The sequence below is a fragment of the Heptranchias perlo genome, chromosome 18 (assembly GCF_035084215.1).
Source record: "Heptranchias perlo isolate sHepPer1 chromosome 18, sHepPer1.hap1, whole genome shotgun sequence".
NCBI classification, from domain to species: domain Eukaryota; kingdom Metazoa; phylum Chordata; class Chondrichthyes; order Hexanchiformes; family Hexanchidae; genus Heptranchias; species Heptranchias perlo.
In genome coordinates, this window is record NC_090342.1 from 52,060,948 (window position 1) to 52,088,043 (window position 27,096).

The 27,096-nt window shown below is 42.6% G+C and overlaps 1 protein-coding gene across 2 annotated transcripts in view; it reads right to left on the reverse strand.

Annotated features, from left to right (window-relative positions):
• si:ch211-1e14.1 (UPF0606 protein KIAA1549) overlaps window positions 1–27,096 on the reverse strand; it is a 292,617-nt gene that overhangs the window by 115,028 nt on the left and 150,493 nt on the right. For both annotated transcript variants that reach the window (XM_067999910.1, XM_067999909.1), the window contains exons 4-5: window positions 15,517–15,694; window positions 4,784–4,914 (exon numbers count right to left, since the gene is read on the reverse strand). In XM_067999910.1, the coding sequence (XP_067856011.1) occupies window positions 4,784–4,914; window positions 15,517–15,694 (309 nt within the window). The remainder of the gene's footprint in view (window positions 1–4,783; window positions 4,915–15,516; window positions 15,695–27,096) is intronic.

Here is a 27,096-nt window from a genome sequence, read left to right on the forward strand (position 1 = left end):
ACAGGCTGCAACTTATGTCTGAAACTGTTGCCACACTGGAAACTGAAAGGCTCTTCCTTCCAACACATCCTAGCTCCACAAAGCATGTTCAGCTATTGATACACAGGATGGGCACGTGCTCGCACTGTATGTACTCCTTAAACTCATCATCTTATGAATACTTCTCCACTTGCAAGAAAAGATGGTATAAAATAAAAGAGAACCAGTTCCGACTGGAGGAATACCTTTCCCTCCCATTAAGGAGACCACCCTGGACATCCCTAGCTACGAGAGTATTGGTGGAGTGGAGAATGGTGAAGCCAAAGGCTTCACTCAAACTCAGGGTAAGTATCACCCAGTTTATTCATGTCTTCTCCCCATATTCACTCAACTATAAAAGGTTGCTGCACCGTTTTAAATATGGTACCATTCCCTCTCTATGCTGCCACCTTTAGCTCCATGCATTGCAAGCCAGTGTCATTGCCTGGAGCACATCAGCTAGGCCACAACACTTAGCTGCAATGCATCTCTTTGATGATGGTTCCAAGCACTTCTGTTATTGTGACCTAGATGAATTGCCAGATAGCGAACCCAAGCAAGTCAGCATCTTGTATCACTTTCGGCAACATTTGTGAGCACCAGCACAGCTAACACATACACTGGAGGATGCAGGTAGTGAGCCTGAAGAGATAACACAGGGCACGTCCAAGTGTTTAAAGGATGAAGAGCAAGTGGTGATGCCAGAGGAGGAAGAACCCATTGTCTGGGTGGCCACATGGTGTCGTTAATGACCCCCTGTACTTTGGGAAATCCAACAGTGCAGGAAATTGGCAGTCCTGTTATTGTTGTTGATATTCAGTAAGAAAGGACATGAAAGTGCTGGCTATGCTCAACAATGCATCAGTCACCCATTTGATACATATGTGGACAGCACATTGGCTGATACTGCAGATGTGCTCTATGGTAGCCTGGAAGGAGACGGAGGTATTAAAGCTCAAAGTGGAAGGGACCTTGACTTCCACTGACAGTGCCATCCTTATAGTGGAGGTTGGCTTCAGGTCGTCTTATGGCAGATGGCGCAGCTCTGCATTTGGCTCCTTGATCAGCCTGAGTTTGCAGGAGCTGCTCTCCTCAGTCATTGCCAGGTAACTCTGCATGGCCAGCAGATACAGTTGATGGCATAATGGTGGGCACGAGCAACTGGTGCCATCTCATCTCCCCAGCACGCCTTCTTTGTTGTTCTTCATTCTCTTGTCTGAACCCTTGTGATAGGGAAGCACTGAAATCAATCTCCATATCTAGCAGTGGAATGGCAGGAAAGAAAAAAAAAACTAACTTCCCAACAAGTGATAACTGTGCTGGGCTTCATTTTTAATGGTTGAGTTTAGCATTAGGCAGGAATAGGGAACTCCTGGGCTGCCTCATGATATCCTGCTTTGAAAAACCTTTTCTCCCTAATGAACACAGTCTGTGCAAGTGACAGCACTGCTGGTGGACAACCTGATAAGGCAATTCTTGGGTGAGCGCCAAGCAGATGGGGAATTTTGAAACCCATGATTTTTCCAAGCCCTGCTTGTCCTATTCCTGCTGGTGAAAGCACCATCACTGGCAGGAATTCCTACCTTTATATTCCCTTAATTAATTCAACCAAGGTTACTTTCCAAGGAACTGCCTGCGGATGCCAGATCTGAGTGATAGGGGTGGGGGATTCAGTTCCAGCTCTTCCACTTCTCGATGTGAATGGTCTAGAATAGTGTGATTGGTCTAGAAAATTGCTTAGGTATGTTCATGTATTCTTCACCTAGTGCAGGGGAATCAAGGCGGGATCGGGCGGGAAACTGGAGTTGAGGCCAAAGATCAGCCATGATTTTACTGAATGGAGGAGCAGGCTTGAGGGGCCATATGGCCTACTTCTGCTCCTATTTCTTATGTTCCTCGTTTGCAATCTTCCTGGGCTGCATCAATCATGAAAATAAAAAGACACTTCACTCATTTGACTGCATGGAGGCCTGACCCCAAATGCCACAACGCAGCACCAGTCACATGCACATCTGATCGATAAGTCCATGATGTACATCTTAATCAGCTACGTTAATTTTGTCCTTTTTCATAACATGTTTAAAAACTTAAATTCTTTGCCGAAATAGAATATCACACGAGCCCTGGTGTGCTAAAGCATTTCGCCAAAAAGCACTTCTGAACTGACCCAATACACTTGCCACTTTGTGTGTTGTGTTGTACTCTCAAGGCCACATGTCCTTTAAATGAAACCTAACACGCAGAGCCAGGCAGCTGGAACGGGTAACGTCACATTACTCAACTGGAATGGTGTTCCTCAGTTCCCTGTTAGACCCACGTTAAAGGACCAGTGGATTCTAGAAACGGGAAACTGCAGCAGGACAAGAGCTCACAGGTTCAAATTAGTAAAAGGCAAATTTAGGAATGAATAATCAGGATGTTTTCCTTCACACAACAAGTGGTCAGCACATAAAATGGACTCCCGGATAAAGTAGCAAAGGTAAAACCCCCTGAAATCATTTAATAACCAATTGGTTGCTGAAATCGGGGAACCTTAGGGTCATTCTGGAGGGATGAACTAAGATGGACCAAATGGCCTTCATCCATAATTACCTTGTGATCTTGCACAGCACAATCCGTCATTAAACAGATGGATCACACCAGGCAATCCGCAAAGAAAGGTCTGAGGCTTCACAAAAACAACTTGCACTTTTTAAAAAATATATCCTTCACTTATGGGAATGTTTCAGATCATTTTACTGGTGGGGAAGAGGAGGATGGCAAGAAGGAGGCAGAAGGGATTAAGGGAGGGGCTATCAAAACAGATGGTCGATGAGTTGCTGACTGTCTGTGAGATGAACAGCACACTTGTAAATCAAGTACAATGGCATTTACCTTCCGCTCCTGTATCCTCTTTACGGACAGAGAGCTCTCCTATCTACTCTAATCTTCCTCATTTATACATGTATCATCTGGTACCACACATCTGAAGATAACAAAAGGATAACGAATGATGCTGAGTTCAAGACCAATTTTTTTTGCAGTATATGTAACTTAAAAAAAGAGAAAGATTTACGTTTATATGGTGCCGTATCACATTTCTCAAGTTACTTCGGGGAAAAAAAGACCTGCCTAATATAGCGCCTTTCGGACCTCCGGGTATCCCAAAGCTCTTTGCAGCCAATAAAGTACTTTTGAAGTGTAGTCATTGTTGTAATGTAGGAAACACAGCAGACAATTTATGCACAGCAAGGTCCCACAAACAGCAATGAGATAACGACCAGATAATCTGTTTTATCTGATGTTGGTTAAGGGATAAATATTGGCCAGGGCACCAGGGAGAACTCTCAGCTTATCTTCGAAATAGTGCCGTGGAATCTTTTACGTCCACCTTGGTTTTACGTCTCATCCGAAAGACAGCATCTTCCACAGTGCAGCACCCTTAGTACCGTACTGAGATGTCTGCTTAAATTTTATGCTCAAGACTTTGGAGTGGGAAGTGTCAGTGATTATTATGTAGACAATATGGTAACCATTTTTTTGTACACAAGATCTCATGAATAGGAATGTGCTGAAGAGTAGTTCACTTATTCTTGTTTGGTAGGATCTTCAACCACTGGAACAAGCAGACAGCCTTGTCTCACCTGAAGGAAGCCATTTCTGACAGTACGGCAGTGAAGTATATTCAAATATTACTTCTCCACAAGCATGGAGACTGCTTCCACACATGTTAATGACATTTCACTTCTCTACCACCACCCTTGATTTACCATGCTATCTTGTCTGTCTTACACCAGAGCTTCTACCCAGCTAAAGATTGGTAAGACCAAAGCCATCCTATTCAGTTCTTGCCAGAAATTTCACGAACCCCAATTCCATCCCCTCCCAGGGCACTCGCCAAGATTAGACTCCATGGTGCACATCCGTGCTGCCCTGTCCGACCCTTCATCACCAAACCCAGTCCATCATCAGGACAGTCTCTCCAGCTCCCCAAAATCACTCAACTACATCCTTAACTTGCCCCATCATTCCTGAAACCCCTATCCTTGCCTGTCACCTCCAGATTCAGCTTCTCCAGTGCCTTCCTCATTGGCTTCTGGAATTCCACCCTATTCCGACTCATCCATAAACCCAGCACCTTCATCTTCTCCTCCACTAAACACCATTCGCCTGTAACCACATTCCTCACCAAATTATCCTGTACTAAACCCCATTCTCCCATCACCACTGTCCTCATTAATCTTATCCTGCACAAAACCCCATTCATCCATCACCACTGTCCTAGCCAATCTTATCCTGTACTAAACCCCATTCACCTACGACCACTGTCCTTGCCAATCTTCACTGGTTCTCCATTGTCCAATACCTTGATTTTAAAATCTTTGTCCTTGTCTACAAACCCATCCATGGTCACTCTCCACCTTACTGCTGTCACCTCTTCAAGGCCCTGCACACCAGCTCTTCCAAGTAGTCACTGTACATTTCTTCCTCCCTCTGCTCACCATCCGTGGCAGAGCCTTCAGCTATCGCACCCTGGAATTCTTTTCCTTGATTTCTCTGACGTACTACATCTCACCTTCAAAAGCCTCCTCCTAACACCTACCTATTCAACTTTGCCTTCGGTCACCTCCTCTAACTCTTCACCCAATTTTTGATCAGTGTCTGCTTTTATCTCTCTCTTGTGAAGTGCCTTGGGAAGTAATAGATTTGTGCAAGTTGTTCTCTCAATTATCTTTTTTTTCAAATCTCCCCAGGTTTCCCCAGACAAGTTAAACTTCCCCCTCACCTGGACAGTAAAGCCTTCTGATTCTTGCCGCCTTCTGCGCATTTCTCCAAATGCCATCGTCAACCCTTTCTCAATTCTCTGAGTGAAATTGCAAAATCTCACATCGACGTAACGAGGAACAAACTGCAGAACTGGAGAGGAAGGAGGTAAGAGAGATTAGACATTGTAAGTTCTGAAGTACATAGAATGCGTCATGAGCATGTCACTGGTTTATAGTGAAAGAGTAAAATTGCATCTTGGTATATGGGATTCAGGAGTTTCACCAAGATCTGGGGATCATATTGCATGATTCTGCCTATTTTGCCATGAAAGCCAAAAGCCTGGTTTACACAAAACAAAGGGGCTACGATTTCCTATGATCAGAACCCACAATGGTCGCTCAATAAGCCAAATTCTGTTTTTAGAACATAGAATTCCAGGATTTTGCCAGTGTTTTGGCAATCACTTTCCACAATACAGTCCATATTGATGTGAAAGGAACTGACCTAGATTATGGGTATCCATGGCATGAAATAACTATCTCCAAGGGTGAGGCTGGTCAGAAAATCAGCTTCATTCAAAAACTTTTTGTCACACTATTGTGTCAACTTTGTTTTATTATAAATTCCTACATCCACATTTATAATAGAAATTGCTTATATTAACCTATCACCTGCAGGTACACAATCTGGCCAGCAGGTGGTACTGCTTTGCCTTGAAATCATAGAATCTTACAGCACAGAAGGAGGCCATTCAGCCCATCATGCCTGTGCAAGTTTGTTCAAAGAGCTTCCAATTAGTCCCACTCCCCTGCTCTTTCCTTATGGCCCTGGAAATGTTTCCATTTCAAGTATATATCCAATTCCCTTTTGAAAGTTACTATTGAATCTGCTTCCACCGCCCTTTCAGGCAGTGCATTCCAGATCACAACAGCTCGCTGAGTAAAAAAATTTCTCATCTCCACTCTGGTCCTTTTGCCAATTTTCTTAAATCTGTTCCCTCTGGTTATCGAACCTCCTGTTAGCGGAAACGGCATCTCCTTATTCTCCTCTGCGCCCTCGACTCTATTCCCACCAAACTGCTGACCATCCAACTTCCCTTCCTGACCCCCATATTGGCTGATAGTGTTAACAGTTCCCTCTCCTCAGCTAAATATTGGGAAGACCGAAGCCATTGCGCCTTTGGTCCCCGCCAAAAACTCTGTTCCCTCGCCACTGACTCCATCCCTCTCTCTGGCCACTGTCTGAGGCTGAACAAGACCATTCGTAACCTCGGCATCCTATTTGATCTGAGATGAGCTTCTGATCCCATATCCGATCCATCACCAAGACCACCTACCTCCATCTCTGTAACATTGCCCATCTCCACTCCTGCCTCAACTTATCTGCTGCTGAAACCCTCATCCATGCTTTTGTTACCTCCAGACTTGACTATTCCAATGCTCTCCTGAACTGCCTCCCATCTTCCACCCTCCATAAACGTGAGCTAATCCAAAACTCTATTGCCCCTATCCTAACTCACCTCAAGTCCCATTCACCCATCATCCCTGTGCTCACTGATCTACATCGGCTCCCAGTCTGGCAAAACCTTGATTTTAAAATTTTCATCCTTGTTTTCAAATCAATCATTGGCCTGGCCCCTCCCTATCTCTGACATCCTCCAGCTCTACAACCTTCAGAGATCTCTGCACCCCTTCAATTCTGGCGTCTTGCGTATCCCCGATTTTAATCGCTCCTCCATTGCCTTTAGCTGCCTATGCCCTAAGCTCTGGAATTCCGTCCCTAAATCTTTCCGTCTCCCTACATTTCTCTATCCTTTAAGACACTCCTTAAAACCTACATCTTTGACCAAGCTTTTGGGCACCTGTCCTAATATCTCATGTGGCTCGGTGTTAAATTTTGTTTGACACGCTCCTCTGAAGTGGCTTGGGATGTTTTACTATGTTAGAGATGCTATATAAGTGCAAGTTGTTGTTGTTGTTTATTCTTCTCAAAACCCCTCATAATTTTGAACACCTAAGAACATAAGAGATAGGAGCAGGATCAGGCCATATGGCCCCTCAAACCTGCTCTGCCATTCAATAAGATCATGGCTGATCTTCGACCTCAACTCCACTTCCCCGCCCTATCCCCATATCCCTTATTGTCCAAATATCCATCAATTGCAGTTTTGAATATACTCAACGACTGACCATACACAGCCCTCTGGCGTAGAAAATTCCAAAGATTCACAACCTTCTGAGTGAAGAAATTTTTCCTCGTCTCGGTTCCAAATGGCCGACCCCTTATCTTGAGGTTATGACCTCTACTTCTAGACTCTCCAGCCAGGGGAAAGAGCTTCTCAGCACCTACCCAGTCAAGCCCTCCAAAAATGTAATACGTTTCAATGAGATCACCTCTCATTCTTCTAAACTCCAGAGAATATAGGCCCATTACACTCAATCTCTCCTCAAAGGAAAATCCTCTCATCCCAGAAATCAATCTAGTGAACCTTTGTTCACTAAGGCAAGTATATCCTTCCTTAGGTAAGGAGACCAAAACTGTACACAATACTCCAGATGTGGTCTCACCAGAGCCCTGTATAATTGCAGCAAGACCACCTTACTCTTATACTCCAACCCCCTTGCAATAAAGGCTAATGTACTATTTGCCTTCCTAACTGCTTGCTGTACCTGCATGTTAACCTTCTGTGATTCGTGTACAAGGACATCCAAATCCCTCGGACGACCGACATTTCTTAGTCTCTCACCTTTTAAAAAATATTTTGCTTTTCTATTCTTCCTACCAAAGTGGATAATTTCACATTTCCCCACATTATACTCCCTCTGCCACCTTCTCACCCAATCACTTAACCTGTCTATATCTCTTTGCTGCCTCTTTGTGTCCTCCTCACAACTTACTCTCCCACATAGCTTTGTATCATCAGCGAACTTGGATACGTTACACTCGGTCCCCTCATCTAAGTCATTGATATAGATTGTAAATAGCTGAAGCCCAAACACTGATCCTTGTGGCACCCCACTAGTTATAGCCTGCCAACCCAAAAATGACCCGTTTATTCCTACTCTCTGTTTTCGGTCTGTTAACCAATCCTCAATCCACGCTAATATATTACCCATGATGTGATGGACTGGGGTGGACAAATGTAAGGAGTCGCACAACACCAGGTTATAGTCCAACAGCTTTATTTGAAATCACAAGCTTTCGGAGCTTTGCTCCTTCGTCAGGTGAAGTGAGGAGTTGCATAAAGGCACAGCATATATAGTCAGAGAACAATGCCTGGTGATTACAGATAATCTTTCTAACTGCCCTTTATCACACCTCGGCAGAGAGATAATCACAGCAATCAAAGGAGTGACTGGTGTTCAAACAGGTTAGTCAGGGAAACATTACATCCAAGAATACTGAGGTAGGGTCACCAGGGGTCAAATGTAGCAGATGCTATATTTAACCCCAGCATCTGCTACATTTGACCCCTGGTGACCCCACCTCAGTATTCTTGGATGTAATGTTTCCCCGACTAACCTGTTTGAACACTCCTTTGATTGCTCTGATTATCTCTCTGCCGAGGTGTGATAAAGGGCAGTTAGAAAGATTATCTGTAATCACCAGGCATTGTTCTCTGACTATATATGCTGTGCCTTTATGCAACTCCTCACTTCACCTGACGAAGGAGCAAAGCTCCAAAAGCTTGTGATTTCAAATAAAGCTGTTGGACTATAACCTGGTGTTGTGCGACTCCTCACATATATTACCCCCAATCCCATAAGCCCTAACCTTGTGTAACAACCTCTTGTGTGGCACCTTATCGAATGCCTTTTGAAAATCCAAATATACTACATCCACTGGTTCCCCCTTATCTACCCTGCTAGTTACACCCTCAAAAAATGCTAATAGATTTGTCAAACACGATTTCCCTTTCATAAAACCATGTTGACTCTACCTAACCATACTATGATTTTCTAAGTGCCCAGTTACTATGTCCTTAATAATAGATTCTAGCATTTTCCCTACTACTGTCATGCGAACTAGCCTATAGTTCACTGTTTTCTCTCTTCCTCCTTTCTTGAATAGCAGGGTTACATTTGCTACCTTCCAATCCACTGGAGCCCTTCTAGGCTCTAGGGAATTTTGGAAGATCGAAACCAATGCATTCACTATCTCTGCAGCCACCTTTTTTTAAAAACCCTATGGTGTAGGCCATCAGGTCCAGGGAATTTGTCGGCGTTTAGTCCCATTAATTTCTTCAGTACTTTTTCTTTACTAATCTTAATTACTTTAAGTTCCTCACTCTCATTAGACCCCTGGTTCACCTCTATTTCCAGTATGTTTTTTGTGTCTTCTACAGATACAAAATATTTGTTTAACATCTCTGCCATTTTCTTATTCCCCATTACATTTCTCCTATCTCTACCTCTAAGGACCACATTTACTTTCATTGATCTCTTCCATTTTACATACTTGTAGAAGCTCTCACAATCTGTTTTTATATTTCTTGCTAGTTTACTCTCATTCAATTTTCTCTATCAATTTCTTGGTCATCCTTTACTGATTTCTAAAACCCTATCAACCTCAGGCTTATTACTCTTTTTGGCAACATTGTAAGCCTCTGCTTTTAATCTAATACTATCCTTCACTTCTCTAGTTAGCCACGGTGGTATAATTTTTCTGGTGGAAGTTTTTATTCAAGGGAATGTATACTCAGAGATTTATGATTTATTTCTTTATTACTGCTTATCTACCATCATATCTTTTAATCTAATTTCCCAATCTACTTTAGCCAACTTGCCTCTCATACCTACATAATTGGCTCTGTTTAAATTTAAGACCCTAGTTTTGGATTTAACTACATCACTCTCAAACTCAAAATGAAATTCTATCCTATTATGATCACTCGACATACTGTTCTAGAAAACTATCTTGAATACATTCCATGAACTCGTCCTCCAAACTACTTTTGCCTATTTGGTTTGCCCAGTCCATATGAAGATTGAAGTCCCTTAGCCTTGTTACATATTCCTCTCATTTCCTAATTTATACTCTGTCCAATACTATAACTACTGTTAGGGGGCCTATAAACTACTCCCACTAGTGTTTTATGTCCCTTGTTATTTCTTAACTCCACTCATACTGATTCTATATCCTGATTTTCAGAACTAAGATCCTTTCTCACTACTGACTTTATGTCCTCCTTTATTATCAGGGCTACCCACCGCCCCCCACTTCCTTTTCCATTTTGTCTGTCTTTTCTAAAAGCCAAGTACACTGGAATATTTAGTTCCCAACCTTGGTCACCCTGCAACCACATCTCAGTAATGCCTACTACATCAAACCCATTTATCTCTATTTGTGCCATTAATTCATCTATTTTGTTATGAATGCTTCATGCATTCAGATTTGGCACCTTTTAATGTTAACATTTTACTATTTTTCCCAGATGTGACCTTAGTCACTAATGCCCTATTACCTTTGTTAAATTCTCTGTCCCTTCCTGACACACTCTGCTTGTTTTTAACCCAAATCGCTACTCTGCTCTACAGCCTTGACTTTTCTCTTTAGACTTATAAATTTACCCTCACCTGAACTCCCCCCCCCCCCCCCCCACTTTATTAGTTTAAAGCCCTATCTACCGCCCTAGTTATTCAATTCGCCAGGACACTGGTCCCAGCCCAGTTTAAGTGGAGCCCATCCCAACGGAGCAGCTCCCTCTTTCCCCAGTACTAGTGACAGTGCCCCAGAATTGAAACCGCTGTCTCCCACACCACTCTTTCAGCCACGCATTTAACCATCTAATCGGTTTGTCCCTATGCCAATTTGCACATGGCTCAGATAGTAATCCAGAGATTATTACCTTTGAGATTCTACTTATTAATTTGAACCCAGTTCCTCAAACTCCCTCAGCAGACCCTCATTCCTATGTCTTTGGTTCCTACGTGGACCACGACAACTGGATCCTCTTCCTCCTGCTTCAAGTTCTACTAAATCTCCCCTTAACCGCCTCTGCTCAAAGCAGAATCATCTCAGTTTCTCTGGTGTCTCCACATAACTCAAGTCCCTCTTCCCTGGTAACATTCTAATAAATCTTCTGTGCACCCTCTCCAAGGCCTTCACCCCACAAATTACTCAAAATGCCTTCTGAAAATTTTTGATCCACAGTTATTTTCCAATGTTTATATATTTTTTTAAAATTTAAAAGAAAAACAAATGCCTCTATTAAAGATAGGAATGGAGGGTCAGAGGAAAACAAATGAAGATGAGGGTGGCTCTGGCCTCTCACTATCCATGGGGAGAAAGTAGAATTAAAGGCTAACTTGATAGAGGGTAAGAGGTAGGGGAAATGATGGAGTGGTAGGAACAGCAAAGAGGTAAAGGGAAGGTGAAGGGGTAGGAGATATAATGGAAGTGAGGGGGTGAGGAAAAGCATAAATAATTGGGGGAAGGGATGGGATGTGAGCGGTTGAGAGCTACATTTTTCCCTCAACCCCCAACCCCAAATGCAGCCTGCAGCTATTAGTGGTTCCTTTCTCCACCACACCATACCATGCCACCTACCACCCAAAAGGAAAAAAGAAACACACAGAGTGAAGCAGAAGAGAAGAGAAAGAAGTAAAAAAAAGGAGACAGATAAACAGCAAGATGAAGACAACAGAGGGGTGAGAGGCTATATTTTATGATCTACTGTGTGCAATGCCACAGAGTATCAATTAGTATATTAAAAGAATGTTGGATCTGAACATTTTTGCAGATGATTTCACAAAGGTCACAACTACTGATGAGGGAGGCCATTTAGCGCATTCTTGTACGGGAACCTATGATCACAGCATCTAACTGAATGAGTCCAAAATTTTTATACTCGCCCAACCGACCATTCCAGGTATTTATCACTGTTTGAGAAGGGACATCAAAACTAAACTTGCCTAGCACCAGTTTGTACCTTGTCTTGCTGTCATGGTTTAACCTGAAACAGTGCTCGGGATTAACCTTTCCTATCCCATTTGGTAATTTATGCACCTCTCATTCGTCTCTTTTCAAGGCTGAAGTGACCAAGTCTTTCTAACCTCCCCTCATAACTCAGTCTTCTTTATGTACAATGTTGTTAGACATGAAACCGTACGAAGGGATTAGTTCTAGATTACTCTGGAAACTTTTTGGTGGGTCAAATGGTCATCTCCTGTGTTGTAAATATCAGTGGTTCTGAGGGATCGGCCTTGCGGCCCTCTCCTTTGAATCTGCACAGTGTTGTTCCTTTACCTCTGTGATGCGGCACATATAGAAAAGTATTTCCACTGGCATATTAACTGCTCATATTAAGTTTAAAAAATTGCACATCTTTCAAATTACATTCTGCACGATTAGGGAGGCACAAACTTCCCAACATTACACCAATACTGCTCGTCTCTCACACAAAAGAACAGAGTTGAAACGGCACATGCAGTATCAGGACCCTTGGAAGGTTGGGGCGCTGGGACTGAAAAAACCACAACATTACATTAAAATCTTTTAAGGCGACCGGCCTCCTGAGGCTGTGAAAGTGGCTCATCGTTGAACAGTCTAGTCAAAGCAAATTTGAAAAGGGTTTGAATGAGTAGCAACAAGGGATTCTTACAAGCAATCTTCTACATTCATTGCAGAAACAGAACAATGTTTACTCTCACAATTACTCATGTTTTGCATTTGAGGATCACACTCACTTTCGTTATTTTCAGCAGAATTTGGCAGGTTCTAGTCTAAAGGTGGTAATTTTGCACCAGGCATCATGACACCTCTGTTGTTGCTTGAACATGGGTTAATAGCAGATATACCTCAAAAGAATTCACATTCAACAAAGCGCTACTGGAAGTCAATTAATATGCAAATCAACCCATGGAGGACCAGAACTAAACAATTCACAAGCACTACCACTGCCAGTGAATGAAGTTGGCCCCATCTCAAGTGTCATGTTCAGTTGTTTGCCATTTTGCAAGAACAGGGGAGTTCTCCTGGCCAATATTTATCCCTCAACGAACACCTAAAAAGAGATTATCTGGTCATTATCCCACTGCTGATTGTGGGACCTTGCTGGATGCAAATTGGCTGCTGCGTTTCCTTCATTACAACCGTGACTGTGCTTCAAAAGTACTTCATTGGCTGTAAAGCACTTTGAGACGTCCTGAGGTTGTGAAAAGCGCTACATAAGTGCAAGTCTTTCTTCTTTTTATTGTTTACACAAATGCGGTTTAAGATCTCATACAATTAAATGTTTTAATATTGTGTCAACAGGATTTTGTTCAGACCCATTATACACGTAGAAGGAGTCAATAATAAATGTTGCATGTATTTCTGTCGTAACTCCCCCAGATTGGCTCGGCTTCCATTCTTATCCTTGTCTATGAAGTACATTGGGATTTTTTTCTACCTTAAAGGTGCTCTACACATGCAAGTTATTGATGTTATTACTTTAAATGGGTTGGCTACTGCATTAAAACAGTGCACAAAGGGATTTTACAGGACATATGAACCAGTGCACGTATTATAACAGGAGTATATCTTTATCAGCGTTGGCATGTGGCCCTATCCACTGGTAACAAATAAATTCCCTGCCTCAGTTCCTTCCCAAACTCAATTTTATCGATGAGTCACAGAAACAGAAATGGAGACTAACACAAAAGGGAAATTAAAAACTACTATATTTAGAGAATTGGCCATCGCTTTTCAGAAACTGGGTGGAATCGGAATTAATGTTGGTTCCTGCACCTGAATAAATTATGGAAACATTAAGAGAACTCTCAACGACAGAAGTGCATGCAGTGGACAACTTGATTTTTGAAATTTCCCATGGGAAAAATTAAATGGATCCGATGTTGAGTTGATACTACTTTTCGAAGCATAACTGTAATATCCTGTACACTGAGGCTGGGTTCCACAGTATTGACAGAAATACAGAAATGAGTGCCCAAGCAAAGTAATAACATTAGGCACATGACTACTACTTTCACTTCCGGCTGCAGGCTTTCCTCAGGTTCTGGAAGGTCCGTAAAGACCAGGGGAGATAAAGTTTCTATAGCCATTGTTTGGCCCCCAAAAAAAGTGGGCTGCAATACCTCCGAGTCAGAAGGTTGTAGATTCAAGTCCCACTCCAGAGACTTGAGCATATAATCTATGCTGACACTCCAGTGCAGTGCTGAGGGAGTGTTGCACTGTCAGAGGTGCCTTCATTCCATGAGGCATTAAACCTGAGCCCTCTCAGGTGGACGTGAACGATTCCATGGCTCTATTTCAAAGAAGAGCAGGGGAATACTTCCCAGTGTCCTGGCCAATATTTATCCCTCAACCGACATCACAAAAGCAGATTATCTGGTCATCACAATGCTGTTTGTGAGACCTTGCTGTGCATAAATTGTCTGCCGCATTTCCTACATTACAAAAGTGACTACACTTCAAAAGTACTTCATTGGCTGTAAAGCACTTGGGATGTCCTGAGGTCGTGAAAGGCGCTATATAAATGCAAGACTCTTTCTTTCTTCTCATTTGGGTTACAATATCAGAGGAGTCAGTAACGCAATGAGACAATTACAGCAGCAGAGCGCATCATCTTCGGCCACTTTTCATTGCTTGGCCTCCAATTCCAGACAGCGACTGGCATTGCTGGCTAGAGAATGGTGCTCTAAAATGGATAGTCCTTGCTAAGATATGAAGCTGAGAAGCTTTTAGTACTGTTTCTGACAGCAAACTCGGGATCTTATGACGTCTCTCTTTTTGATGTTGCCGAATTTATGGCTCCTAAAAGTACAGCACATTTCCTTATCCAACTGGTAACGAGAGGCATCCTCCATGCCCCTCCCCTAACATGCTGGGAGCGCAGTCCTTTGGATACCATTCGCCCCTCACCCGAATGGTCATTCTTTAAGGGTGAGGCAAGACAGAGGGTGTCAGCAAGCTACGAGACCATGGCTGGACATCTCAACCGAGCTTAGTCCTGTCCTCACAAATAGAATGAAAGAAGAAAGAACTTGCATTAATATAGCCCCTTTCACAACCTCAGGAATCCCAAAGTGCTACACAGCCAATGCAGTACATCACTATTGTAATGTAGGAAACACAGCAGCCAACTTGCTTACAGCAAGATCCCACAAACACCAATGAGGTTATTGACCAGATAAATCAATTTTAGTGGTGTTAATGAGGGATAAATATTGGCCAGGACTCCGGGGTGAACTCCGTGCTCTTCTTTGAATAGTACCATGGGATCTTTCACATTCACCTGAGAACACAGATAGGGCCTAAGTTTAAGGTCTCATCCGAAAGACAGCACCACCAACAGTGCTGCGCTGAAGTGCCAGACTAGATTACATGCTCAAATCTCTGGGGCTTGAACCCACAACTTTCTAACTCAGAGGCAAGAATGCTACCACTGAGCCAAGTCTGACACCACTAGATAGCAATCAGGAGTGGGAACCCTGGCTAATCTTTTTTCCTTCCTAGTTCAAGGGTGCTGAGACCAATAGTAGCACTAACTCAGTACAGATAGGGGTTTGAACCTGGCACCTTCTGGCCTATATGATTCATTACCACACCAAATGGTTGAATGCATCAAGGGAGCTCCATAATCCCTTGTATTTTTGAAACATGACCCAATATTAACATGTCATCCACTTGGCAGCTTAATGTGATGGGATTCTTGAACTAAACGTAGATGACAAAAGTCTTGAGCAAGGTACACAGTTTGAGCATGAACATTTTACCACTGAATCAAGTCAACACATTGTAGACCCGTACCAATTTGAACCTGCGCTTGGTGGTCTGGCACAGTCACAGCTGGCTGGAGAGAAAGGATGAGTGGAGAGTTGCTACTAACAAGTGAGGATCGAGCGAGAGAATTAAGCACAGCTGGTCCAGAGAAAACAACAGGGCCTGCGATCACCATGAACGTGAGCTTTTGATTTGCTTTGAGAACCTGGAATTAGACAAGGGGAAAAAAAAAATCAAACCGAGCAAAAATGACTTTGAATACAGCCCAACAATCCCACATGTTAATAATGACTTCTTTCTGAAAGTTTCATTTCTACAATAGATTTTGAACATGAAAAGCATACTTTGGCGGAATATTATTCCATAGCACATAACCATTTGAGTAATTACATAATGGGGCAGGAATAAGTAATCAGGGATAGCCATTCTGATGGATGATGTTTATGAACTTGAGACAATTGGATGTGTTTCTGGAAAGAAGAGATCATTGGATATGGTGAAAAGACAGGTACGTAGCATTGATCTCTGAAAAAGGGATGAGCCTGAAAAGGAGCATCCTTTCATGCCACTCAAACATCTCAGAGCTCCAAGTACAAAGAATTACATTCAAGTGCAATGACTTATGTAGGTAAACACCGCAGCCATTTTACAAACAGCAAGATCCCATAAACCATAATGAGATGAATGACCAATCTATTTTTGGTGACTAAAAGGAGGAATGTTGTCTAGAACACTTAGGAGAAACCTCTGCTCTTCTTCAAATAACAGCGACTGCTATTCTGCATAGGATTAGGGTAAACGGGTGTTGCTCGGATTAGATGTAGTGTACCTCAGGGTTTTGTGCTGGGTCTACTTTCATTCTTAGTATATATAAATAATTTGGACTTGGCACATGGAGTACAATCTCACAATTTTTTTTAAAAATCCATTCTTGCGATATGGGTGGGGGGGGGGCGCTGACAAGGCCAACATTTATTGCCCATCCCTAGTTGCCCTTCTGAAGGTGGTAGTGGGCCTCCTTCTTGAACCGCTGCAGTCCATTTGGTGAAGGTACCCCCACAAATGCTGTTAATTTGCTGACAACACAAAGGAGATTTAGCAAGGAAGAATGCAAGAGGCTTCAGGAGGACAGATAGGTTAGCTGAATGAGCAGAAATGAAGAACATGCAACTTAATGTGGAGAAGCGTGAGGTAATACATTTTGGGAGGAAAACGAGTACACACTTAAAAGAAAGATACTGAAGGGTGTGAATTAGCAGAGAGACCTAAGGGATTAAAACACACAATTCCCTGGAAGTGAAAGTACTGGTAAAGCCATAAGAAAGGCCAAAAGCATTTGGGTTTTAAATATAAATAGGGGTATAGAGTAAAAGAATGAAGAAGTAATGATAAATTTGTACAAAACATTGGTTAGGCCACAGTTAGAGTACTGTGTGCAGTTTTGGGCACTCAGTTATAGAAAGGATATTAGGCCAATAAAGAGCTTTCAGCATAGATTCACCAGGATGGGGAACTTCTGTGTGAGGATAGACAAGATCCTGGGACGTTTTCCACTGGAGCAAAGAGGGTTAAGAGGAGATTTAATAGAGGTTTCTGAAATTATGAAGAGCTTTGATAAGTTGAACAGGAAAAGACTATTTCCTCTGGTTGGAGAATGAGTGACAGGGGTTTGGGTGGGGGGGTTGCAGTTTAAAAATGTCACTAAGAGTGAGGAGAGAGATCAGGAAACATTTCTTTACTAAGGATTGTTGGAATGTGGAGGCAGAGACAGGTGTTATATTTTATGGGAAACTGGATAATTATTTGAAGCAGAGACAATACAGGGTTATGGGGAGAGAGCAGGGCAATGTGATTAGTTTTGAATTATTGTGAAGAGCCAGCAAAAACACGATGGGCCAAATGGCCGCCTCCTGTGTTAACTTCTATGGTTCTGTAATACGTTTTCCTTCATGTGAAAAGTCTCAAAACACTATGTTAAGGAGGGAAAAACAGTGGATGCCAAACAGGAAGTGAAAAGGGGAAAATGGAGAGGGTTAGGGTCACCAGCTTGGAACACAAATAAAAATGTACATGCATTCACAATTTAATAGCAATAATTAAAAAACAGTCCGACTGAAGACTGAACATTTGACCAAACAATATACGTTTGCTACATTCCTCTCATATAATTTTGATTTCCTTGTCAAACATGCATATAAAACAGCCAATAGATGGCAGCAGTGTGGTAAAGTGGTTTCCTTGGTAACCATTTGTTCATTCTCATGATTCATACAGAGGTGCGTGCGTATGTGACCAGCAGTTCTTGTGCATTCATTGATGATGTTGTGTTTGACTTAAACTGCAGGTCTTTCCCAATGTGTGATGAGGCACAGCCTATTCAAACTTTGCAACAGGAAAAGCTTTTTAAAAGATTTGATCGTATCACTACCAATCTCATTACTCAGAGGAAAAATTTCACATATGCCACTATTAATTGACGACGTTTTTTTTTAAAGCTAACCACTGTTGATCAATGCTTTATTCCAAGCTGTCTTGCATGCAGAGATTGTCGAGAGTGCTCTTAGTCTCAGTTTTGAATATTGTGATTGTTAATTCAGATGAGAATTTACCCTCCACTCTGGCCCAACAACACAACTCAGCACCAACATCAAAAGTTCTATTTCCCACACCAGCCCTCTTGTGTGTCCTACGCTCACATTTTCAACAATTACTGTTCCTTCTGCTATTGCCATGACAAACAGCAAAACATTACGGACTTGTTTCATATTTTATATATCGCAGAGACAGACCAGGGCCCCCGAGGCACATAGTATGGGATGGTAGCCTGTCAGAACCCTATGTGAATTCACTATATATTCCTCATTTTCAACTTTGATAATTTTTGAATGCAAGCAAGACCGCTACAGGAACATACAGGCATCACTTCTCACATAAAGCTTAATAAAGAAAAGAAAGACTTGAATTTATATGGGGCCTTTCACAAACTCGGGATGTCCAAAAGCATTTTACAGCCAAGGAAGTACTTTTGAAGTGTAGTCACTTAATGGCCTGCATTTGGTGACCACCTGTACATTTTCAATGTTTATTGGGCAAGCCCCCTTGGTAAATCAGTCAATTTTATAACCAGACATCAACACTGTTTTTTGAGGGTGGGGGGAAAGGAGAGGTAGTACCACATGTGCACAATGCAGGAGAGTTTAACTAATCTGAATTTGTGGTTCTGCGGCAGATGAAACACACTGCGTGGGGACAAGAGCGGTGCTGTCTTGTGATGCCCTGTATGGTCGAGTCAGCAAGCATCATGTTTTGCAATAGTTTTGCTCACTCACTTAGTCTGTCTATGTCCTTTTGTAACTTTCTGCTCCCATCCACGCAACTTACTATGCCTCCTAACTTAGTGTCATCTGCAAATTTGGATATATATTTCTCAGTCCTTCATCCAAGTCATTAATATATATAAAGAAAAGCTGAGGCCCCAGTACATATCCTTGAGGAACACCACTTGTCACACCCCACAATCAGAGCATATTTACTTTATCCCTATTCGCTGTATCCTACCTCCCAACCAATTACTAAAAAGGTTACCTCCAATTCCGTACGCTTCCACTTTTGATATCTTGTGAGGATCAGCACCAGGAGCAGCACCAGGCGTACCTAAAAATGAGGTGCCAACCTGGTGAAGCTACAACTCAGGACTACATGCATGCTAAACAGCGGAAGCAACATGCTATAGACAGAGCTAAGCGATTCCACAACCAACGGATCAGATCAAAGCTCTGCAGTCCTGCCACATCCAGTCGTGAATGGTGGTGGACAATTAAACAACTAACGGGAGGAGGAGGCTCTGCAAACATCCCCATCCTCAATGATGGCGGAGTCCAGCACGTGAGTGCAAAAGACAAGGCTGAAGCGTTTGCAACCATCTTCAGCCAGAAGTGCCGAGTGGATGATCCATCTCAGCCTCCTCCCGATATCCCCACCATCACAGAAGCCAGTCTTCAGCCAATTCGATTCACTCCACGTGATATCAAGAAACGGCTGAGTGCACTGGATACAGCAAAGGCTATGGGCCCTGACAACATCCCAGCTGTAGTGCTGAAGACTTGTGCTCCAGAACTAGCTGCGCCTCTAGCCAAGCTGTTCCAGTACAGCTGCAACAATGGCATCTACCCGACAATGTGGAAAATTGCCCAGGTATGTCCTGTCCACAAAAAGCAGGACAAATCCAATCCGGCCAACTACCGCCCCCATCAGTCTACTCTCAATCATCAGCAAAGTGATGGAAGGTGGCGTCGACAGTGCTATCAAGCGACACTTACTCACCAATAACCTGCTCACCGATGCTCAGTTTGGGTTCCGCCAGGACCACTCGGCTCCAGACCTCATTACAGCCTTGGTCCAAACATGGACAAAAGAGCTGAATTCCAGAGGTGAGGTGAGAGAGACTGCCCTTGACATCAAGGCAGCATTTGACCGAGTGTGGCACCAAGGAGCCCTAGTAAAATTGAAGTCAATGGGAATCAGGGGAAAAACTCTCCAGTGGCTGGAGTCATACCTAGCACAAAGGAAGATGGTAGTGGTTGTTGGAGGCCAATCATCTCAGCCCCAGGACATTGCTGCAGGAGTTCCTCAGGGCAGTGTCCTAGGCCCAACCATCTTCAGCTGCTTCATCAATGACCTTCCCTCCATCATAAGGTCAGAAATGGGGATGTTCGCTGATGATTGCACAGTGTTCAGATCCATTCGCAACCCCTCAAGCCCGCATGCAGCAAGATCTGGACAACATCCAGGCTTGGGCTCACAAGTGGCAAGTAACATTCGCGCCAGATAAGTGCCAGGCAATGACCATCTCCAACAAGAGAGAGTCTAACCACCTCCCCTTGACATTCAACGGCATTACCATCGCCGAATCCCCCACCATCAACATCCTGGGGGTCACCATTGACCAGAAACTTAACTGGACCAGCCATATAAATACTGTGGCTACGAGAGCAGGTCAGAGGCTGGGTATTCTGTGGCGAGTGACTCACCTCCTGACTCCCCAAAGCCTTTCCACCATCTACAAGGCACAAGTCAGGAGTGTGATGGAATACTCTCCACTTGCCTGGATGAGTGCAGCTCCAACAACACTCAAGAAGCTCGACACCATCCAAGATAAAGCAGCCCGCTTGATTGGCACCCCATCCACCACCCTGAACATTCACTCCCTTCACCACCGGCGCTGCAGTGTGCACTATCCACAGGATGCACTGCAGCAACTTGCCAAGGCTTCTCCGACAGCACCTCCCAAACCCGCGACCTCTACCACCTAGAAGGACAAGAGCAGCAGGCACATGGGAACAACACCACCTGCACGTTCCCCTCCAAGTCACACACCATCCCGACTTGGAAATATATCGCCGTTCCTTCATTGTCGCTGGGTCAAAATCCTGGAACTCCCTTCCTAACAGCACTGTGGGAGAACAGTCACCACACGGACTGCAGCGGTTCAAGAAGGCGGCTAACCACCACCTTCTCAAGGGCAATTAGGGATGGGCAATAAATGCTGGCCTCGCCAGCGACGCCCGCATCCCGTGAACGAATAAAAAAAAAAAATCCTAATTGTATGCCTCTGGAAGTCTATTTAGACAACATCCATAGAGACTCCTCTTCCACCATGACTGTGACCTCCTCAAAAAATTCAACTAGATTAGTCAGGCATGACCTACCTTTCGCAATCAATACTGACTCTCTTTGGTTAGCTCACACTTGTCCCTGATGATAGATACCAGTAACTTCCCCACAACTGATGTTAGACTGACAGGTCTGATTTTCCAATACAAAGGCACAATTCCTGAATCTAGAGCACGTTGGAAATCCAGGCTGACACTTCAGTGTCGTACTGAAGGAGTGCTGCACTGTCAGAGCTGCCATTTTTCAGATGAGATGTTAAACTGGGCTCCAACTGCCTGTTGGCACTATTTGAAAAAGAGAGGACAGGCCAACATTTGTCCCTCAACCAACACCACCAAAATAGGTTAACTGCTCATTTATCTCACTGCTGTTTGTACGACCTTGCTATGTATAAACTGACTGTGATGTTTGCCCATACAACAACAGTAACTACACTTCAAATATGAAGCGTTTCAGAACATCCTGAAAACATAAAAAGCACTATATAAATGCAAGTTAATTCTTTCTTATGAAAGCAACACATCATGAATGACAGGTCAGGTAATCCTACCACTAAAAGAAAAATAAACAAATCAAATCACACAATGTTTTTTGAAACAAATTTCATCTACTTTTTGTACTGAAATTCCTAACAAAACATTGAAAAGTACACATTTCACAAAAACATGATTAAAAGATCTAATAAGGAATTCAGGAGAAATTTCTTTACTCAGAGTGGTGAGAATGTAGAATTCGCCACCACATTGAGTGGTTGAGGAGAATAGCATAGATGCATTTAAGGAGAAGCTAGATAAGTACATAAGGGAGAAAGGAATAGAAGGATATGTTGATAGGGTGAGATGAAGTAAGTTGGGAAGTGGCTTGTGTGGAGCATAAACACTGGCATAGACCTGGGGCCAAATGGTCTGTTTCTGTGCTGTAAAATTCCTTGTAAATTTGCGTGAATAATTTCATCAACGTTTTTAATTGAAGGCCTTAGCCTCTCCCAAAAGCTTGGGCTTGGATTTAACATTCTGGTCCAGAACTGTGTCTCTGCAATCTGAAGGCCGATTTTGCAGTGTGCAAAATTTCCCAGGGTGCATCAGTAGTACTTAGCCATCCCAACTGCCTGAATATTTCTCTTCAGCTTTCTGCCATGTTGTTTTTGAAAATTATTTGAACAAAAGCTTAAGGACTATCTTGAAAAATTTCATTCATGTAATGGTTAACACTGAGTTTTCTTTATAAACTCTCATGCTATGTGTCTGAGTATACGTTGAGCGTGTGTATGAGAGATTTAATCACTGTTTATAAAGATTTGTTTCCCAGTTGCTGTAAGTGAATGAAATTCTAATTATTTGCTATTGAGTAGAAAACATCAGAAGCTGTGTAAAATAATTTTTTTGAATACTGACCTGATAAAAACATAAACCACTTTTTTTCCTCAGGTTTTTAAATCCAAAAAAAATTTGGCCTCTTATTTCAGGCAAATAATGTTTTCTGAGGTATTTTCTGGAAGAGATTAGGATTTATAAGGACTGGCCACTTATAGAGCATTGGTTGCAAGCTCTGCTCCCTTCCACCATGTGCCTACTGAGGTGAATGTGAACAATCCCATAGCACAAAGGAATAGGGATCCCTCCCCGTGTCCTGGCCAATGTCTCCCTCAACCAACAAACAACAGATTATCTGGTCATCTGCTGTTTTTAGGACCTTGTTGTGCACACGTTGATTACCTAACAGTGACTGATCTTCAAAATATAGTCGGTTGGTTTTAATATGCTTTTGGATGTGCTGTGGACATGAAGGGTGCTATATAAATTCAAGATCTATCATGCTGTTTCTTATATCCTCTAACTATGTGCAACACTATGGGCGAACTGCAAGTAATATTGTGAGAATAGTATATCTTTTCATGCTTCCTGAATCAGAGTCTGACATCCCACTTTGTCGCTTGGCTCATATGTCATATTCCTAAGACAGAAATAAATGAAATCTCTAACTATGAACTGTGAGGAAAATGGACCAACATTTTGTGTTTTCTTTTGTAGGGCTTAACATTATTTTCTTGAGAACATTTAAGTGCAGCCAACGATGCCACCACGCACTAACCCACTAGGACCTATTTCTCTCTAAGGCATGCTTTACATTTCATTTTTTTGGTACATTAGTGCTATTTGTTTGTTTTTATAATAACCTTTCCCCAATACTTTTAGTTTTCATGGTTACACACTCAATTAGTTACCTCTAAACTCATTTTACTATTAACCTGCTGATAAGTATCTTAAAAACTGAGGCCCAACTTGTAATGCATTAATCCAAAACTAAATTTTAAAATTAAGTTCTCACTGAAAGTTAGAATTAACCAAATTTTATAATGTTACTCACTATATTTAATTTATTGACTGAATTTCATAATTACTCAGTTCATTTAATAATTAGCTTACTGCCAGTATTTAATTAGCTATTCACTGAATATAAAATAATCCATGTATATACTGAATATATTTCATAGTTCAGCATCTCTTCATTACAATTGATACTAACATTACAATTTAAATTAATTTATAACCTCAGGCATTGGAGATCAACTGGAATAAAAATGGATGCTTGTGCGTTTCCTATCACACTTCTTCATACCCACAATCCTCTTTCAGCTATTCAGTTTATATGCAAATTTCTTGGCTCTAATTTGCTCCCATTCAAATTTGTTCCACCTCCTTACACATTTTTCCGACCTCACTGACTAATATGCTAATTTATTCATTTTAATTGAACAGTAGCAAACAGCAATCGTGCCTATCTTTCAGTTTCACTATTAATATTTAACAGTTTAATTATTTTAGAATTTAACTAGCTCCTACAACGTTGACAACTTAATGAAACCTATTGGCAGCTCCTGCCAACTCTACATCATCAGATAAATCTGCAAAACACTTTCACCCAAGGCTTACTCCTCTCTGCCCATCCATAGTCTCAATTTTTTGTTATTCCACCTCACTCTCCCATTTGAAGTCCTCCCTCTTTTTGTACCTATCCCTATCCTGTGCTCTCGCTACAAACAAACTTGACACCCCCAACCTAGTTCTAACTAAATACGCCTTTACATAGAATTACTTGGAATCTACAGCACAGAAACCGCCAGTCGGCCCAACTGGTCTATTAAAAGCAGCGAGAGCACAGTGAGAGCAGCGGGGATATAAAGCGTAGCGGCAGCAGAGGCCTGAGGTTAAAAGTGGCGAGAGCAGTGGGGATATAAAGCGCGACAGCAGCGGAGGCCCGAGATTAAAAGCAGCAAGAGCGGCGGGGATATAAAGCACAGAGGCCTGAGATTAAAAGTGGTGAGAGCACAGCTAGGGCAACGGGGATAAAAAGCACAGCGGCCCAGGTATAAAGGAGTAGCGGCGGGGATGTGAAGCACGGTGCACTGGGGCTTGGGTATAAAGGAGCAGCGGGAAGGGGCTATAAAGCACGGTGGCCCGAAAAAATGAAGGAGCAGCGGAGATGTAAACCAGGGCCCGGGTATGTAAAGGAGCAGTGGGTATATCACGTACAATGGCCCGGGTATAAAGGAGCAGTAGAGAGCGAGAGAGAGAGAGAGAGAGAGAGAGAGAGAGAGAGAAAAAAATAATCAAGGAGTGTCATCACAGCACAGCAGATAGGTGACTGGTTGGTGAGTATTACTGTTATTTTTGGATCTCTCAGCTAGGACAGTGGTTTAAACTAAGAGCTGGGAAACTATAACTATTACTTTATTAAGCGAATGAAAACTTTAACTAATTAAATATATAAAACAAGGTAAGATAGAGACGGCAGGGCAGATGGTGTGTCACAGCTGCAGCATGTGGAAGTTGGTGGAGAGCAATGAGATCCCAGGCAACCACATCTGTGGTAGGTGTCTGCAGTTCGAGGAACTTCGGCTCAGAGTTGTTGAGCTGGATCAGAGTTGCAGACATTGCGATGCATCAGGGAGGGGGAGATTTATCTGGACACTTTGATCCAGGAGGCAGTCACATCCCTTAGGTTAGGTAGTAGTTTAGATCTGGTCAGTGGTCAGGGACAGGAGGATGTGACTGAGTGTCAGGCAGGTATGGGGACCCAGGATGTAGTGATGGAGGAGCCTCAGCCTTTGACCTTGTTCAACAGGTACAAGCTACTTGCTGCCTGAATGCATGAGAACAAAGACTGCAGGGAGGACGGGCAAACTGACCACGGCACCATGGTACAGGAGGCCATTCAAGTGGGAGGTGTAAAAAGGAATGCGGTGGTGGTAGGGGACAGTTTGGTCAAGGGGGCTAGATACTGTTCTCTGCAGCCACGACCAGGAGTCCCGAAGGTAGGGTTAAGGATATCTCCCAGTGGCTGGAAAAGAACTTGGAACATGAGGGGGAGGATCCAGTTTTTGTGGTCCATGTAAGAACCAACAACATAGCAGAACCTCATTCCTAGTTCCACCTGAGGGAGTTTGAGGAGCTAGGGTCCAAATTAATAAGCAGAACCTCAAAAGGTTCTCTGGATTAATACCTGAGCCATGCGCAAATTGCATAGGGTCAAACAGATCAGAGAGTTAAATGCACTCAAAGCTTAAAGAATGGTGTGGGAAGACAGGAGTTTCGATTCATGGGGCATTGGCATCAGTATTAGGAAAAGAGGGAACTGTTCCGTTGGAATGGGCTCCACTTAAACCGGGCTGTGACCAGCCCTGGTGAATCGAATAACTAGGATTATAGATTAGGGCTGTAAACTAATAAGGGGTGGGGGGAGAAGAGGGTTCAGGTGAGGGGAAATTTATCAATCTAAACAAAAAAATCACAGCCATAGAGCAGTGAAGTGATTTGGGTAAAGATAAGCAGAGTGTAACTGGAAGGGACAAAGAGCTTAACGGTAATAGCATCAATGAGTAAGGTCAAATCAGGGAAAAATAGTTAAAAGTTAAAATTAAAGGCGCTTCATCTGAATGCATGAAGCATTCATAACAAGATAGACAAATTAATGGCACAAGTAGAGATAAATGGGTTTGATCTAGTAGCCATTACTGAGATGTGGTTGCAGGCTGACCAAGGTTGGAAACTAAATATTCCAGGATACTTGAAGTTTCAAAAAAACAGACAGAATGGAAAAGGAGGCAGGGGTGGGGGGGGGGCTGTAGCCCTGATAATAATGGATGACATATAGATAATAGTGAGAAAGGATCTTGGCTTGGAAGATCAGGAAGCAGAATCAGTATAGGTGGAGATAAGAAATAATAAGGGGCAGAAAGCACTGGTGGGAGTAGTTACACTGTTAGACAGAGTATACATCAAGAAATAATAGGAGCTTGTAACAAAGGTGATGCAATGATCGTGGGGGACTTTATCTTCATACAGACTGGGCAAAAGTAGTTTGGAGGACATGGAATGCATTCAAGACAGTTTCCTAGAGCAATACTTCATGGAGCAAACCAGGGAACAAGCTATTTAAGATCTTGTCTTGTGTAATGAGACAGATTAGTAATCTCATAGTATGGGATCCTCTGGGCAAAAGTGATCATAATATGATAGAATTTCACACTGAGTTCAAGAGTGATGTACTTAAGTCCAAAATTAGAGTCTTAAAGTTAAACAAAGCCAATTACATAGGTATGACGGGCAAGTTGGTTAAGGTTGATAGGGAAATTAGATTAAAAAAGATATGATAGTAGATAAGTAATGGCAAACATTTAAAGAAATATTTCATAAATCTCAAAGAATATACATTCCATTGAGAAATAAAAACTCCATGGGAAAAGTGATCCATCCGTGATTAACTAAAGAAGTTAAGGATAGTATTAGATTGAAAGAATAGCCTTGTAATGTTGCAAAGTAGTAAGCCTGAGGATTAGGAGAGTTTTAGAAACCAGCAAAGAATGACCAAACAATTGATAAAAAGGAAGAAAATAGAATGAGAGTAAACGAGCAAGAAATATAAAAACAGATT